This window comes from Octopus bimaculoides, chromosome 16, assembly GCF_001194135.2.
Source record: "Octopus bimaculoides isolate UCB-OBI-ISO-001 chromosome 16, ASM119413v2, whole genome shotgun sequence".
NCBI classification, from domain to species: domain Eukaryota; kingdom Metazoa; phylum Mollusca; class Cephalopoda; order Octopoda; family Octopodidae; genus Octopus; species Octopus bimaculoides.
In genome coordinates this window covers 6658412-6678067 of record NC_068996.1, presented here as the reverse complement: position 1 = coordinate 6678067, position 19656 = coordinate 6658412, and the positions used below count along the sequence as shown (strand labels likewise).

The 19656-nt window shown below is 37.1% G+C and overlaps 1 protein-coding gene across 1 annotated transcript in view; it reads left to right on the top strand.

The window, feature by feature from the left end:
• LOC106873538 (phosphoinositide 3-kinase regulatory subunit 4) overlaps positions 1-18942 on the top strand; it is a 91932-nt gene extending 72990 nt beyond the window's left edge. The window contains exons 27-35 of the mRNA XM_052973508.1: positions 270-459; positions 1918-2048; positions 5318-5402; positions 7397-7488; positions 9012-9116; positions 10520-10645; positions 12542-12699; positions 15218-15393; positions 18526-18942. Coding sequence (XP_052829468.1) covers positions 270-459; positions 1918-2048; positions 5318-5402; positions 7397-7488; positions 9012-9116; positions 10520-10645; positions 12542-12699; positions 15218-15393; positions 18526-18727 — 1265 coding nt within the window. The 3' untranslated portion in view covers positions 18728-18942. The remainder of the gene's footprint in view (positions 1-269; positions 460-1917; positions 2049-5317; positions 5403-7396; positions 7489-9011; positions 9117-10519; positions 10646-12541; positions 12700-15217; positions 15394-18525) is intronic.
• Positions 18943-19656: the final 714 nt, after the last annotated feature.

Here is a 19656-nt window from a genome sequence, read left to right as displayed (position 1 = left end):
ATAGATAGATAGATAGATAGATAGATAGATAGATAGATAGATAGATAGATAGATAGATAGATAGATAGATAGATAGAGAGAGAGAGAGAGAGAAAGAGAAAGATGATGATGTCTAAACATCAGTTATCTTATGGTAGTGAAAATGTTGAACATTTATGATTAAAAGCTTTGACAAATATGAAAATAGAATAATTTTGAAACCAAGATTTTACTTTTTATTGTTATAAACTTGTTTGAACAGTTTCTTTGCATTTGCCATTTACTTTTAGCACGTTATGCACCTTGCAAACAAGACTTAAGAAATTTGGTAAATCGCAGAAGAGAGCAATATGAAGCTGACATCCGCACTAAAGATATTTTGGAAGGCGTTGGGCTTGACCAGATTTTTCCTCCACAGAACTGGAAACCTAAAGGTCAACTTGTTGCTCACATGCAAGAACACAAGTCAGTTGTCAATAGGTAAGTTTTAGAAATATCCAGGGAATGTTAGCATCATGACTTGATTCAAATGTTGCAGATAGAATAAGGTTTTTTTTTTTCAGTATTATATAATGGAAATTAGTAAGGTTCTAAGTCTGCAAATGGATATATGTTTGTGCATGTGTGTACATGTTATCAGCATCATTTTATATGTTTTCCATGAATGTGTTATCATGATTGAGGTCAGTTCTTAACCAGAATTCCTGCCTTCCAAGACCTGTCAGAGGACCAAGTGCTTCTTGAGCCATCATGAAGGGCAGTAACTTTGAATAAGAACTGATGCAGACCTTAATGACAACAAATCCATGGCATCATGGAAAACTGGACACAGACATACGTACGTACATAAATACATGCATACATGTGTGTATGTGTGTATATTATGTATGTATGTATATATGTATGTGCATGTTTGTGTGTGTGAACAAAACCACTAGAAACTAGAGACCCTTAAACTAGTATTGACCAGAATTAAAATCCCAATGAAGAACAACCTTGCAATGTCAAATCTATGATATAATAACAACAGAACCACCACAAACCAAGAAACTAAGAACCTCTAAGCAAGTTCAACCCTATGTGAACTAGATTTCAATGAAGGACAACATAAAGCCACAAGAACACAAGATACAAAAAGTTCAGTCACCAAGCATATCTAATGCATACATCCATCTTCAGTTACCGAATATATACTGTTTTTGTGGGTGTGTGACTTTAATGAAGTAAGATTGTTGAGTTTGAAGAGTACAAAGGATCACAAGTGTGGAATGTAACAGTTCAACTAAACGTGTATAAATATATGTATATCACAATTAACTAGAATTGGGAAATGTCCATTCACTATGTTGCAACATCTATGAATTTGACATGTTCTTCAGGCAGTGATTCAAGTAGAAATTAGTTACTGTTGATTAGGAACATATAAAAATATGCTTTAGCATTAATCACTGACTGGTTGTTGAAACTTAATTCACCTTCATCAAGCTGGATTATCAAGATAATGTTGGAGCCCCATCTTAACAAAACAAAATGAAATGTACTCTTTTACATGAAATGTTTGACCCTCTGATTCTTTGGAAGGCTACCCAATGTAATTGGTACTCTGATAACTTCTATGGTATTGGTAAATAAATGGCATTATAATAATGTTAATGATATGGTATCAGAGTCATGATTAAATACCATCAGAGTGGTAGCTATTGCTTAGCTCCAGTTAAACCTTTATTTAGAAGAGCTAAGATCAGAGTTATTCCAGCCATAACCACCCTGTCTTTTTGTACATATTGTCCAACATAGATGCCTTTACTTAAGATATAATTTAAAGACTGTCCAACTGTTATAGACCAAGCAATCATGTTGTCTCCTTCAGTATTGTTGTTAATATAAAATCCTTATTTTATTACCATTTTATCATTAAGCTATTCTTTTATTTTTAAGGATTGCTGTGTGTACAGACCATTCCATGTTTGCTACCTGTTCCAATGATGGAACTATGAAGTTATGGGACTGCGGCCAGTTGGAGGGTAAAAGCGTCGCTAACCGGTCAAAGTTTACTTACAGCAAGCAAGGTAACAAACAGTTTCTTATCAGTGGTGTTTGGTGATTGTGGTAAAGAGTGTGCTGCTGTGCTTCAGTTTACTACTACGATAGTGGCTGTGTGGTAAGTAGCCTGCTTACCAGCCACATGGTTCTGGGTTCAGTCCCACTGCATGGCACCTTGCATAAATGTCTTCTGCTATAGCTTCTGGTCGACCAAAGCCTTGTGAGTGGATTTGGTAGATGGAAACTGAGAGAAGTCCGTTGTATATGTTTATATATATGTATGTATGTGTGTATTGTGTGTCTGTGTTTGTCCCCCCAACATCGCTTGACAACCGATGCTGGTGTATTTACGTCCCCGTAACTTAGCGGTTCGGCAAAAGAGACAGATAGAATAAGTACTAGGCTTACAAAGAATAAGTCCCGGGGTCGATTTGCTCGACTAAAGGTGGTGCTCCAGCACGGCCGCAGTCAAATGACTGAAACAGAGTATACAAGCTTGAGCATATTTCTAGACTTAATCTTTGTTTTTGAATGTACATTATTAGATTTCAAAACAAATTATGTCTTGATTATACCACAATGATACTGCAAGAACAGAACTTCTTATTAAGAAAATTTACCATCTTTAATGATTGGTACAACATTCACCTAGCACACCCAGAAAGTGTACCCATGTTTGTTGTTTTTTTTGTCTTCACTTTAGTGAAGCAGATCCAAGAAACATTTCTTTTGTTAATAGTTTGGAGCTACAGACAGAAAATTTGGGGAAAAAGTCTTTTAAAATTTCTTATTTCTTTCTTTTCCATCTTTGCTTTCATTTTGGTGATCAATTTCCCTTCAGTGAGTCATTTTCGGTTGAGAATATTGAGGGAGAAAGCTATTATCTTTTTTGATAGACAAATCAAAGCAGGAAGGATGACAGTAATATCTTAAGCACAAAACGTTAGTCTTCTTGGAGAAATCAAGGAATTCTGTTGACCAACTGAGTATTTGGATTTATTATTTCTGATGAAAAGTATTAAATTTGTAGCCTTCTTGTTGTTACTAAGCTTTCTCCTGAAGATATAAAGAAAAAAAAAACTTCTGCTTTTGTTAGCTTTGAGTTGTTGTTTGGTCATATGTCCGCTATATTTGCAAATATATGTAATCAAAGCATTCCAGCTGTCTTTTTAGGGACAATATAGAACTGTATTACCTAATATGTCCTTCCCATACTAAGTTAGCAGGTTTGATTTGAGGGAGATTTTGGCTGCTTTTTCTAACAGATTGAATGGTTATGTAAAGGTATTTTCTTTGCCGCATGGGACATTCAGTATATATATGTGTGTGTATTAGTTCCTTTTTTCTGAACCAACAATGGTCACTTTCGTCAACACATTCTAAATTAAACAAATATTAAATTTACTTAAATAATTAAAAGAAATACAGGGTCCCTGTACCATTTATATAAATGAAACAAGTTTATTAATACTATACTGTGCAAGGTGCAATAAACTAGTCTGGCAGTCATGGAATTTGAAGTTTTTATTCATAAATGAGTGTAGATTATAAGAGATTCCAGACCATCAGTGTCTGGAAAGTTGGTATTGCACCTGTATTATACCTTAGCTTCATTATTTCCAAATGGTACAGCTATTGGTTAAAAAGTTTATTTCATAGTGTGTCATTCTGGATTTGATCCCTCTATATGGCAATTTGGGCTAATGCCTTATACTATAGCATTGGGTGGACCAAAGCCTTGTGAATGAAATTTGGTTGGCAGGAACTGTGTGAAAGTCTGTCAGAGTAACTTTCCCTGTCCTTGACTAGTGTACCCAATCTGTCAGCTGGTTTAACACCAGCATCTGGCTTTTGGGTGCTTTTAGTGAAGTCCACTATGTGGCAAGTATTTGGGTCAGTCCTCTGGTCTGAGAACAAGCTCCTCCCTTCCTTATACCAGTCTTTGATGTCATGAGTGCTATCCTTTTCCTTCTAGTTAATTGATTAAAAAAGTTTTTTTTTAAATCTTCCAGTTATGAAAGAGGTTAGACTGCGATGGTATGATGACATATTAGAGTCAATTTAGTATGGATTGAAGAAGGGTTACTGATGCAATTGATTTTTCTATTGTTATTGTTATTCTGTAAAAAGTACAGAATAACAGGTATAGTATGTTTCATTTGAATATAGCAATGTAACCAGAAAGCTGGAGATCAAAAATATCCCTGACTGTGTTACTCAGGTGATATATTCAAATACAGCCAGAATCATTTTTCATATAGAATAGTGTGTGTATGTATTGTGTAAACATAACACATTATCATTTAAAACTCCATTATTTCAAGCTTGCACAGCTGCCAATAATGACTTGATTCAATATTGTATTACCTTCTCTGCCATGCTACATCTTCATATCTGACCTCAGCACTTTCATTTCCACATATTTTCTTAAATCTTCTTTGATCACAAGTACCCTCCTCTGACAGTGCAGGGTGTTTTTTTTTTTTCACCCAGCAAACCTCAGTTATTCACATCACACCTCCTCTTAACTGCACTTTTTATTTGACTTTTACATCATCCTCATCATTTAACGTCCGTTTTCCATGCTAGCATGGGTTGGACGATTTGACTGAGGACTGGTGAAACCGGATGGCTACACCAGGCTCTAATCTGATCTGGCAGAGTTTCTACAGTTGGATGCCCTTCCTAACGCCAACCATTTTGAGAGTGTAGTGGGTGCTTTTACGTGTCACCCGCATGAAGGCCAGTCAGGCGGTACTGGCAACGGCCACGCTCAAAATGGTGTCTTTTATGTGCCACCTGCACAAGAGCCAGTCCAGGGGAACTGGTAATGATCTCGCTCGAAAATCCTTATACATGTCACGGGCACAAGTGTCAGAAAGGTGACGCTAGGCACAGGTGCTATCCCGATTTCGCTTTCGCTTGCCCCAATAAGCCTTCGCAAGCTGAGTTTAGTGTCCAATGAAGGAGACGACGTTGGCATGGGTGCCAGTTTTCGAATTTAGTTCAACTTCGATTTCACTTGCCTCAACAAGGCTTCGCAAGCGGAGTTTAGTGTCCAATGTAGGAAAGGTACGCATAAGTGGGCTGGCTACACCACTGGCAGAGGCCTTGGATTTTGGTCTCACTTGGCTTGCCAGGTCTTCTCACGCACTGCATATTTCCAAAGGTCTCAGACTTTTTTTTTTTTCACATATTATATTAAAATTGTAAACATTGATTGAAAGCATTGCTTTTTATTCCATCTGATAATCAAATTAACTAATTTCATTCTAATTTTGAAATCATATTTCAGGTGGCCACATTCAGCATATGGCTTTCTGTAAAGGTACAGACATGTTGGCATCAGCGTCTGACAATGGTTCAATTCAAGTCTTCAAGTAAGTTCAGAAGATTTTTCCTTTCGCTTAGAATTTATATTACATGATTTGGTAATGATTGTGACTACACCAATCCTTGATCCTTAGTAATATATAACTGAAAGCTGTTGTCAATTTCATCTCTTGTTCTGATACTGTCAAATCAAATTCTGCTCAGTCACCCAGACATAGAATTATTTTTATTCAAGTTTATTTTCAGCTCTTTGCATATGGCTTACACCATTCTCACAAGTTTTCTTAATGACCATCACACTACTTGTCAAATACCTTCTCTAGGTCAATAAATGTTAGGTATAGTGAGGTACAATGACTTTTATCTAAGGACTTCTAAAAGTTGTCTTATGAGGAAGAGGGTATGAGCAATACTTACTCCTGGCAATGAGTGTTAGGTATAATGACTTACTCTTGGCTAAGAACTTCTAAATTTGTCTTATGAGGAAGAGGGCATTGGTGGTACTTATTCCTGTCACAAACCCAAACTGAAACTCATCTAAACTAATTTTCCTCTCAATCAGTTGTGCTATGACTTTTTCTGTCATTTTCATGATCAGATTCTTCAATTTAATGCTTCTATAGCTGTTTCTTTCTAGTATAAATAAATAATGATATGCCCTGTCTCACTCTAGTATTGCCATCTGCTAGTCCCTGACCTGGATGTTCCACCCACACATAACAAGAAGACTTTTCCCTTACCCTTCCCCCAACAAACCAATTTACATCTCTTTCTCACATTTCCTCCTTCATTCATTATGCCTTGCTCTCACCCCTTGCCTAGCTCTCACTCTCCAATCCTGTCCTCACACCCCTGTTCCTCTGTATCATTGCTACCCAGTAGCCCAAATCTATATATACCCAGGTCTTTAGCCACTTACACTCTTTAATTGCACTCTCTTTGCAATATCCTGTCACTTATATTACGGCATTTGAACCTCAAGGGTATGCCCTGGCACTTGCCACCATCTACATCTCTCTCTTCCTTTACTCAACCATCTCATTTATACTCTGATCCCTCCCTGTTCCTTGTGAGTATGCTCAGCATTTTACCACCATCTCTATCCTGCTGTCTCCCACTCTCTCTCCTTCTCCTGCACTTCCCTCAGGTTGGGAAACCATGTATTTTCTTTGTGGTAGCACACCTTTTTCTGTCTTCATTCCTGATCTTTCTCTCTCTGGCCAGGTAACTTTGTACTTCCTCTACAGCAATACACCTATATCTGTCTCACTATAGCCTTTTCATCATCACCTTCTCCAATGCCTCTTCCCCTCTTAAAAGTTATTGTCTTGCAAGTACTTGGTGACCCTGTCAGTGCAGGTGCCACTTAAAAGCACCCAGTCCACACTGTAAAGTGGTTGGTGTTCAGAAGGGCATCCAGCTGTAAAAATCCTGCCAAAACCGACCTCACCTGTGCCACATAAAAAAGCACTAAGTCCATTCTGCTGAGTGGTTGGTGTTAGGAAGGGCATCCAGCTGTAAAAATCCTGCCAAAACAATCACAGCTCTTGTGGCACTGTCCCACCCTAGCATGGAACACTGACATTAAATGATGATGGTGGTGGCAGTAGCGGCAGCTGTTGTTGTTGTTGTTGTTGTTGCCACTCATTCATCATGACACCACAGTATGTTACCTGACTAATTATGCAAGTGACCTACACTTGTCCTACTTCACAAGCATTTTCAGCAGCTCAGCAACACTCCTGGACAGTCTGGTTGCTTTCCCTAACTTCATATGCTTAACTCTTAACCATTTACAATGGCCATATCCCGTCCAAATATTCTATTTGTTTTTATATTCAAACTGGACTGTATCAAACTCTCTCATTCATTAAATGTCACATATCAAAGAAGGTTTCGAATAATGACAGTGTAGCAACGTCAATGGTGGTGCCCCAGCATGACTGTGGCTTTTGAGATGAAACTGACCGGTTAAAGAGTTACACACACACACACACACACACACAAACAATTAAATATCCTGTTTTATTTAAATGTTTAGGTTAGAATCAGGAAAAGTGAGTGCTGCTATAACTCACAACGTTGATGTTTCCAAATATGGTCATGTTGTTGATATGAACTTTTTTGATTCTGGTAAGTATTTTATTTACTTTTCAATATGGTGATTGCTATATTACTTAAGTGATTTCATGTGTTCTTGCATGCTTTACTGAGACTTCATCCTAGCGTTGCTATTGTTGTTATATCTCAGATAATACCACCACTGTTAGTACTGATAATACTCTGTAAAATAACGTTAAATTTACCAGAATCATTGACTAAATATATTTTGATGTGCTCATTAAAATTCTTTACCTTGTCTTCAATTTTGATATGTTAGACAACTTTCAAATTGTTGTTGACTATGGCAAATGAGCTGATAGATCATCCAGGCACCAGAAACATACCTTGCAGTATATCACTTTGTCTCTTTTTATGTTCTGAGTTCCAATCCTACCAATGTCAACTTCGCTTTTCATCCCTTCAGGGTTGATAATATAAAGTACAAGTACTGGGATCAACTTATTATCTTCCTATCACTATTGTTGACCTTGTGCCTATTTCTGAGATTATTGTTGGGTGTGTTGCATCAATATCAATACTAATGACATGCAAATTAAAAAAAAACATTTACACTTGACATTTGCAACGGCAATAGTGAAACAACAAAGGTGACTTCCTGAAGGATATAGCTCCTTACTTCTTCTGTATGTGTGTGTGTATATATATATATATATATATATATATCATCGTTTAACGTCCGCTTTCCATGCTGGCATGGGTTGGACGATTTGACTGAGGACTGGCAAGCCAGAAGTTGCATCAGGCTCAATCTGATCTGGCAGAGTTTCTACAGCTGGATGCCCTTCCTAACGCCAACCACTCTGATATATATATATATATATATATATTGTTGTTGGCATCCTTTTCACAGGCCTGGGCTAGATGTAAGAAAATCCTGGGTAGCCCAGCCGTCAGGATTCCTCTCTCGACCTTGCTGACGTAGTCCAAAGGTGTTCAGAGCATTACGTTTGGCACCAGCTTGGTTGCAGGAACTACCGGAAGAGTGTCGAATTGAACACTAAACTGCCTATGGGGCTCCACTCCGGATTTCTTTGAAAGTTGTCTCCTTTCCGTAACCCTGGATAGGGGCCCATACCGGGTACTGTCAGCCGGAGCCAGCCAAGTCCAGCACTCATGTCAGGCAGGATTGTCACTCACTGAAGTAGTGAAGGAAATCGCTACATATATATATACACACACACACACAACTGAGAGAATTACCAATAGTTTCATGCCTTTATGATACTTTAACTAGGCATATTTATAAAATATGCCATGTATCTCCAAGCCTGTAAGATTGCTTTGAGATACCTGGTGTATTTTATAAACATGTCTAGTTAAAGTATCATGAAAGCATGACATTATTAGTAACTCTTTTGGTTGTGTATTAAATTTATATATATATATAAAGGCGGTGCTCCAGCATGGCCGCAGTCAAATGACTGAAATGAGTAGAAGAGTATACACACACACACACACACACACACACACACACACACACACACATGCATGCATGTACACACAATTCTTTTATGTTTATTTTTTCATTTTAGGTTCTAAGTCTGTGCTAGCTTATGCTACAGTGAATGGTAATATTATTGGGTGGGACACACGTATGCCTGATATTGCTTGGAATTTGAAAAATGAATACAAGACTGGTAAGTTTTAAAACCTTTGTGAATAATATATCACATTACATCACATCACGTGGTTTGAATTGATAAAAGATCTTTATCCTGTCATATAAGATGATAATGTTGCATAACGGTACAGGGTACATAATGATACACAGTGATAATGTTATATAGGGAATGTTTAATTGGTGATAACATTATATAATGTTAATCATTTCAGAGTTAATGAACCAAGGACATTAGCATCAAACAATGAAGGTCACTAAAGATTATTGGTAGAGTTGGCATTATATTTATGGTGTTTGACTGAATTCGAATGTCATCAAATTACATAATATTCATCTTAATAACTACAATTAGTTTGTTATAACACTCGTTATTTCATAAAAAATGAATGGTCAAAGATAGTTCTATTTTAGTATGTCTAAATAAGACATACATATTCATGTAAATATACACAGATCTAAGTAATATATACACACACTCATCTAAATAATACACGTGTGTGTATATCTCTAAATGATATACAAGTAGACTTATTGAAATAATACACATCACCATTTGAGCGTGATTGTTTCCAGCTTCGCCTTACCGGCACTTGTGCCGGTGACATGTGAATAAAACATTGGACTGACTCTTGTGCAGGTGGCATGTAAAAAACACCAATTGAGCGTGGCCATTGCCAGTACCACCAGACTGGCCCTTGTGCTGGTGGCACGTAAAAAGCACCCACTACACTCTTGGAGTGGTTGGCATTAGGAAGGGCATCCAGCTGTAGAAACCAAGCCAAAATCAGATTGGAATTATGTGCAGCTCTCTGGCTTACCAGTTCCAATCAAACCATCTAACTCATGCCAGCATAGACAGTGGATATTAAATGATGATGTTGATTTCTGGCTGACTACATATGTATGTTTAGACATATACACACACAAATATCTCTTAATACACACATACACAGAAGCACATACTTAGATAAATACCATAAACACATATCTCTAAATACACCCACATATGCTGATATATTGTTCAATGAATGAAGCAGTTAACTCAATGCTTGTAGTGAATCAAGAACTTTTTATAAATAAAATATTTTCTCTCACTCACTACATTATATAAACCAGTCACAGGCAAAATGCAGCCCATGGAACATTCTTAATGATACACCTAAATTTTCTGAGGAAAATAACATGAATAACTTTTTTTAAAGTTGTGTAGCCCATCTGATGATGAGCCATGTCTCATTCAACTCGCTTCTTGAAAAAGGTTGTTCATGCCTGATATAAACACTCACTTAACTGGGGTTTTTTTTTAATGCAGAAGGTGACCCTTAGTATTCCACCCACCACAAATTTTCAATAATTCTTCTATATAATATATACATGCACAAACACTTATACATGCCTTTTGTTTTGTTTATTTCAAAGGATTAATAACGTCATTTGCTATCCATCAATCACAATGTTGGTTGGCAACTGGTACCAGTAATGGTGCTCATATCTGTTGGGATATGAGATTCCATCTACCAATTGCTACTATCAAACATCCTGCAGGTGAGCAAGTTTACCTTTATTTAAATGTACATATTTAAAAATCTTTTGTGTTTTTTCCAGCATATAATTCAAACTTTTCAAACAGGAAAAGGTAGGTTGACATATACACCAAGACAACTTTGGAGAACCAAAAATTTCATGTGGAATGCTGCAGGATTTGGAAAGATCCTTTAGCATTTAATCCAGCCATATCCGACCCAAATATTCGACCTATTTTATCTTAAAACTAACCTGATCCAACCTCTCATACTTATCCTACAATGTCATTCTAAAAATATACAAACACCACTGAAATTTCGAAGCTACAAGGTAATACATGACTAATTCAAATCAATGTGATTATACAGGGTGTCCACAAAGTCTGGGTACATGGGGATTAACACATACTTTAAGAAATTATTATTTCTTTTATTTAATTGTTTATGTTATGATTTAATTTACTCCCTGTACCCAGACTTTGTGGACACCCTGTATAAAGGTTACAGTTGACAGAGAAATCAGAATGCTAAAGGGTTAAAAGTTTACATGTTTATAACACCAATTTGTATGCCAGAAAATACAATACCCAAACCCCCACATACCACACATATACACATCCATTGTTATATATACAACTCATTAAAAATTAATTGCAAAGAATTATATGTCTTCCTGGGGTTTTTTTAAATTTACTTTTTACAAACTTTTTTTATTAGCGTGGCTGGTGCCAGTACCGTGTGACTGGCTCTCGTGCCGGTGTCACATAAAAGCACCCACTACACTTTCGGAGTGGTTGGCATTAGGAAGGGCATCCAGCTGTAGAAACTCTGCCAGATCAGATTGGCGCCTGGTGCAGCCATCTGGTTCACCAGTCCTCAGTCAAACCGTCCAACCCATGCCAGCATGGAAAGCAGACGTTAAATGACGATGATGATGATGTCTTAATCAAAAGAGGAAGTTCAGAAATGCTCATGTCAAGATCTTTTTTCTATGACCATTCAGGTCTTGGAGTAGTGGGAAGCGGGTGGGTCTGAATGAGCCACAATTCATGGAGAACAGCACATACAAGGAAGTAGAGTCATGATACTATTAACTCTATCTGAATACTTGCAGTTGAGTAACCCTTGCTAAAGGCACAGTTTAACATCATGCAATGGTTTCAACATCTCAAGAAAAAGTAGAGTTAATGTGACATTCTATACATTGTTACTGATAAGGCTTGGAGACAACCCCGAGCCATGGCAGAATACATTTGCCCAGGGTGTCACATTCTGGAATAAACTCTCAATAATCGCATAATTACGAAATAATCCCACACTGATATATCTGCATTGTTGACTTATATTTTCTTTCCTGCATCCAAAATATGCACTGTAGATTCCATTTATGCACATTTCTGTTGCAGGATAGAATACACAGGTAAATAGCAGTCTTTAGATAGGTGAAAGTACTACTACTACCTTGTTTGATTTTATGTTCATTTCTCTCTGCTGGCTTCGGTTAGATGAAACATCGAGGCAGATCTTCTATGTCTGGATTCATTTCCTCTTAGCTGATTCATCAAAGCTTGAAACTAGGGACTTTTTACTAACCAGAAATTGTAAACAAAGATACTCTTTTCGGTGTGATTTGTTAATGTGGGTATATGCCATGATATTCATACACACATATATATGCACGCATGCACGTACACACACACACAATGAGCTTCTTCTCAGCTTCTGTCTATTAACTTCACTCACAAGGCATTTGTCAACCTATAAAGATACTTGCCCAGGGGAGGAATTAACAGACGTTAATTGTCAGGAATGTAGAACAAGGGAATTCAAAACCACAGTCTTCAGGTACTCTTCTCATATTATAGTCACTATACTCCGTGTCTATCAAGTTGTTTTTTATTATATTTTTTCTTTACAGATGTTTGGATACGCCGTGTCATGATGCATCCACAGCAGCAGTCTTGGGTACTCTCTGCAGTTCAGGGTAACAATGAAGTGTCAATGTGGGAGGTGGAGACCGGAGCCAGACAGAAGGCCCTCTGGGCTAGTAATTCCCCTGCTCTGTCTCACAGAGATGTACGTAACCACACCAACTGCATGACATTATAACTGTTTCTTCTACCACTGTATTATATAGTCTTGCACCTAGAGTTTAGTAATGTAAATACATATATGATTTTCAGATGTTGAGTCTCATGGAGGTGATGACATGTGATCAAGTCCCTTGGCAATTTGCTGTGCTTGAGAAGACACGTCAAGCCAAGTGAAATCACAGTAAAAATCAGAGCTGGTGACATGCCTTTTACATGTCATAGAAGTTACCAACTACACTCTTGGAGTGGAAGGGCATCTAGCCATAGAAACCAAGCCAAACCAGACTGGAGTCTGGTGCAGGTCTCTGGCTTATCAGTTACAGTCAAACCATCTAACCCATGCCAGCATGGAAAGCAGACACTAAATGATGATGATTTTATATATATATATAGTATATTCTATTACTTGTTTCAGTCCTTTGACTGATGCCATGCTGGAGAACCGCTTTTTAGTTGAAGAAATCGACCCCTGGACTTATTCTTCATAAGCCTGGTACTTATTCTGTCAGCGTTTTCTGCCAAACCACCAAGTTACAGGGACATAAATATATCAACGTCAGTTGTTAAGTGATGGTGGGGGAACAAACACAGACACAAAAACACACTCATACATAGATACATGTATATATACAATGGGCTTCTTTCAGTTTCTGTCTACCAAATCCACTCACAAGGTTTTGGTCAGCCCAAGGTAATAGTAGAAAACACTTGTCCAAGGTGCCATATATATATACTAAAATTGTATGCAATAATATACCATAACAGCTTCTTTCCCTGCCAATATTCCACAGAAGATTGCTCTGGATTTTGTAAGAATGTGATGTGGAGTAATTTCTGTGTTTATTTCTACATGCATAATTTTATTATACATTCATGGTATATTCCCTAAGGCTATGAGATATTGATATTTGTAGGTAGTATGAAGAGCATCATCATCACCATTTGTCATCAGTTTCCTGTACTGATATGGATTGGATGGTTCAACAGAAGCTGACATGCCAAAGGACTGTACCAAGCTCCAGTGTCTGCTTTAGCATGCTTTCTATGGCAACAGGGAAAAAGAAAATTTATCTCTTATAAGTAATTAAGATATTTAGTCTTAACAAGGTCTTGGGTTAGGCAAAATTTCTTAACCCTTCATTGTGGTATTTGATGGATTTAGCACTGCCAAATCTCTCAAAGACAGATTTAGGATTCATTTAGTTTCTCACATGAAATTTAAATTTAGGAAAAAGAAACAAAATGAAGAAAGAATGAATATAATAATTTTTACATAGGGGTTCTCTGAGACATAGAAATTTTTTCCATGAGATCGAAATGGTTTAGAAATGTTGAATCATGGATCCGTGTCTAGAATGGCTACAATGTACAGTAATCACTCTATATATGGTTGGTCACTGCCGCAAAAACATCAGAAGCAGGTTGAGATGGATGAGAAAAACATGCCTCCAATGCTCTAGAGCTCACTGTTGTTACACAGTTTTACATTTACTGCTAACTTAGTTCCATAATCAGTGATAAACACAAAATCGTATTTACCTTCTACTTTTTGTAGCATTTTTTCCTTTACATCCGTAAACTCAGACATTGCATGTTTGCATTTATATATATATATATATATGAATGTCTATATAATCATAGCAATTGTTTACTACCAAGTTTCAGTGGTATTGACTTCTAAACAGGGTTTGGTAAGATGGAATTTTTCTTATACTTACTAATAACTGGTGCAGGGAAGAGGTGGTGGGTTGAAGTTGCAAACAAGGACGCGAGTGAGAAAATATAACCAATGCTTACCTCCCTTTCTGTCCCACTGATTTTGCTTATTTTAACCTATGATCTCAGCCTTTTCCCTAAACCAATTGTGACTATATAAAGACAATTTCATTTTACCAAACATTGTCTTTGAGAAGCTGAAATCAGTGAAACCATAAATTAGATAGTCACTGTCATTAATAATAAATAATGTGTCAGTCATGGAAAAATACCCAATAGACTCCTTAAAATGGTTGGCATTAGCAAGGTCATCCAGTCATTGGAGCAGCTCATTGGATCTTGTCAATCCATGTCAGTGTGGAAGATGGACGTTTAATGATGACAACAATTATTTTCACTCTACATCCAATATTGAATCCTTTATTCAGTGCAGGGTTAGTGAAAATAGGTACACAAACCTATCACACAAGGAATTGTGTGTGTGTGTGTTACTATTATGGACTTTGCAATAAGTCTCACTACAAAGTGATTAACAGTTATTTACCTCAGATCATTAACACAAGGAATCCTACATCTATGCCATCACTGTACTGGTCAGGTTTGAACCCATAACCACATGCATTCTATTCGGGAACTTCATCACTTTTATATTACTTAATTAGAAACACTTGGCTATCTATAGAATGTCCAGAGTTTTATTATGAGAATATCCCTAAAGTTGTACTTTTTCTAGTTTTTATGATACTGCTTCTGAAATTTATCTTTTTTTATTTTCTTTATAACAGTCAAGTGATGAATCAGTTTATGGAATGTACATTGCAGCCACTGATAATAGTGTGTTTATGATAACCGGAGGATCAGACATGCGTGTTCGATTCTGGGATTTGAACTCTCCTAACAATTCTTTCATTATGGTGGGTGCAGCAACTGATGTGCCACAACAAATGACTACAAACTATGTGTAAGTATTTTTTTTTTTTTTTAAAAGGCATTTTTATTTATTTATTTTACCCTTTTACTTTGGAAAGCAGATGTATATCCACTTAAAATTTCATTAGCCTTGACAACTGCAGAAAGCAGTTTTATATCCCAATCTATTTTTTGTTGAGGGATGTCAGGTTTTAAACTATTTTTGTTGGGATATGTCAAATTAACCTTTTCTTTTTTTTCTTTTTTTTTCTACATAGATATTTAACCCTTTAGCATTCAGATTACTCTGTCAAATATAATTGTGATTCATTTACACTGTTTTGGATTAATCATGCATTATCTCCTAGCTTGAGGTTTTTGATATTATTTTTACACTTAGTATGATAGATGTGAAAGGCTAGATCTGGCTGATTGGAACATATAATTGGTAGAATATTTGTGCCAGATATGCTCAGTTTAAATGCTAAAGGCTTAACATCATTTCTGGAATAACCATGAAATTTAATTTCAGTCAAAAGGTTAATATCTATTTGCTAATATGTATTTAACAGTTGCTGTTGTGAACAATACTCTCATTGCTGTAGAGATTACTTATCAATGTGTGATCCTTTAACAAAATACTTTGTGAAACCCCTGCTGTACAGTGCCTGCCAATATCCTCCACAAGCTTTCATCCATGCTCTCATTAATCCAAATCCATATTTGTCTCGATAGGCAACTGAAAATATGATTTTAAGCCAACAAATGAGCATCTATTTGGACCAGTGGTTCTTAATCATTTTAATATCCAGACCAGATCCAAACCCTTGATTTTTGTAGAGGGCTTGCTCAAAAAAAAAAAAAAAGAAAGAAATCAAAGAAAAATCAATTATATTTATAGAGGGAAGACTATTGGCGGTCACTGGAAAGATGTTCAAGGGCAACATGCAGCCCTGGTAGCGAGAGTTTAGAACTGCTAATTTGCACACTTATCCTACAGCAAAATCTCCTTCAAATGCCATCTTACTACCTTTAAAATGCATTAGATACTGTAGTTATAGATACAGTTTTCATCACCATTTTACATTTGTTTTCCATATTAGTATGGGTTGAATGGGTTGAACAGGTTATCCTGTCACCCCATGTTATCTCTGCTCGTTCACCAACTACTTAACATTGTTTGTGAATAAAAGGCAAGATGGTTACAGCTGGAATTTCTTGTGTAATTTTTTTTTTATATCGTTTAACCCTTTCGTTACCAACCCGGCTGAAACTGGCTCTGGCTCTGTAGTACAACTGTCTTGTTTTCATAAGTTTTGAATTAAAATCTTCCACCAAACCTTAGTCACAATTTATGTTCCTAACACTAGCTTAATGATAACTAAGTTATTTTACTAAGTTCTTTGTTACAGTTAAAATTAATTGTAAGAAACACAGAGCATCTCATCAGAAATATGGTAACAAAAGGGTTAAAATATATAATAGAGAAACAATTCTTAAACCTTTAGATACTAACCCAGCTGAAACTGGTTCTGGCCCTGAGTACAAATGTCTTGTTTTCATAAGCTCTGAATTAAAATCTTCCACCAAACCTTAGTCACAATTTTTGTTCCTAACACCAGCTGAATGATAACTAATTTATTTTACTAAATTCTTTGTTATATGTAACCCATTCAATACCAACTTGGCTGAAACTGGTTCTGGCTCTGAGTACAAATGTCTTGTTTTCATAAGCTCTGAATTAAAATCTTCCACCAAACTTTAGTCACAATTTATGCTCCTAACAAGTTATTTTACTAAATTCTTTGTTATATTTAAAATTAATTGGAAGAGACACAGAGCATCTCAACAGAAATATGGTAACAAAAGGGTTAATCAAGAGGATAGGTCTGCTGCCATAGCCTTTGCAAAAGCCTTCCTCAAATAGTGAAAGTGGTGGCCCCTGATGATCACTGACTGCAGACAAAAACATATAGCTGGAAAGGGAATTCCAGAGAGCTGATGACCCAAAGAGGAAGGAGTGAGTTTAAGGAGTAATGTGGGGTCCTGGGGTGAAGACACACTATGAAGAAGAGTATGAGATGAGGAGGAGAGAGATAAGTCTGTCAGTGGTGGCCTGCAATTAGGGAGCTTGTGAGGAGCAGAGGCAAGTATAGTAGTAGTAGTAGTAGAAGAATAATGTGACAACATGTAGGATTTGAGCAGCTTGAGTGATGACACAGAGCTGTTGTTGACTCAAAGTAAACTTGGTGGTAGTTGTTGTTGTTGTTCTTTAGCCCCAGATCAGATCAGCCCTGATCAGACAGTCCTATGATGAAAGTGACAACCATCTCATGCTTTTGTGTGTGAGGAACTGCATTGTCCAGTGTATCTTTTGTTGAAGATGTAGGGTAAGATTTGGTTGATATTTCTAGCTGGTAAGCAAGCATGAGGAAGCTCTTTGTTGAACACAGAAACCTGCTGACATATACTGAAGTCAACTTCCTTAGCACTACAACAGGCAGACCATTATTTCTCTCTCTCTCTCTCTCTCTTTTAAGAGAAATTGTTAGTATAAGAGGCAGAGTGAGGTAAAAGTTACTTCTATTTCATTACTTCAGAACAATGATTTGGATTTATTTGGCTTCTTAGCTTCATGCTCTTGCTTGATGGGGCTGTGAGGTGGGGGGCGGGGGCGGGGGGGGCGTTCCAAGTTAGTGGTCCCAGAAGCGTCATCATGTATAGAGCCAGCCAGGTCCACCAGTGTTCTCTGTTGCTGGCAATCCTGTGCCAGCCCCTCTGCACCTGCCAAAGTGATGTTGAGCCTTTGGAGATCTTCCCCAATCACATCCAGCCATCTGATGTGGGGCCTGCCACAAGGCCTCTTCCAGCTCATAGCTGCTGCATCGAATGAGAATAAAGCCCTGGTAGGATGATCTAGTGGGAGATGAAGGACATGTGTGTACCAGCACATGTGACAGACAGCTATGAGGTGGGGGGCTGTGGGCTGATGTGAGCATGCATGCAGTTTTTTGTTGGAAACATGATTTCCAGTTGATGGTGAGAGAGCTGAGAGTGTTTCAGTTACATACATAGATATACTTACATAAGCTCAGTTATAGCAGGGATTAATATTCTTTGCACCATTTTATTTGTTAAACCATCATTTTATTTGTTTTTTCAACGGTTTATTTTCTATCTGTAGCTCCCGACTTGTTGATGGAACAGAAGTTATCATAGAATCCTGTGTTACCAAACCTGGTCCCACTGACGACATGCCTGGCAGATACCCTAAAACACCTTCACCTGGCCACAAAGACATTATCAATGACGTAAACATGTGCTACACATCGCAATATCTAGTTGTTACTGCTTCGTATGATGGCGTTGTTAAAGTATGGAAGTAAAAAAAAAAAGGAAAGGAAAAAAACAAAAAAAACACGAACAATTTAATAAAGAACTGTATTAATTTAATAAAGATTACATTATTTATTATCATTGTATGAATGATCATGCTGAGGTGGCTGAAAAACGACCTGTATATGGTATTTGTAAATGGTGTAAAGATTATTGTTTTAAAATTTCAGCAGCAAAAGTAAAATTTAACTCTAAATTATAAAAATGAATTCTTTTTTCTCATATGGATGTATAATGATGAATGTGGAGGTGGTGACTGTTATTATTATTATTACTGAAGGTGATGAGCTGGCAGAATCATTAGCACACCGGATGAAATGCTTAGCGGTATTTCATCTGTCTTCACATTCTGAGTTCAAATTCCACTGCGGTTGACTTTGCCTTTTATCCTTTTGGGGTCAGCTTTGCCTTTCATTTTTTCGGGGTTGAGTATTTGGGCCAATGTAATCACCTATTCCCTCCTCCAAATTTCAGGTCTTGTGCCTATAGTAGAAAGGATTATTATTATTATTATTATTGAATAAGAGAACCGTACATGCCATTCAAAGTGACACAGGAACACAAATAAATATCCAAAGCCCAATATATCCATCATGACTACTCATCTGATAAGGGTACACCAGGCACATGCATGACATGGTGACCTCATATCAAGGTAAACAGTGCATGACCTTGCAGGTGGGGACTAGTTACAATTTTCTTCAAGTCGAGTAGCCTTCTACTCATGATCAGAGATGTACATATCGTCAGCCACCAAGGGACATGCTCAACTGGTTAAGGTCAAACAACTGACAAGCAAATCGAGTAGCCTTCTACTCATGATCAGAGATGTACATATCGTCAGCCACCAAGGGACATGCTCAACTGGTTAAGGTCAAACAACTGACAAGCAAATCGAGTAGCCTTCTACTCATGATCA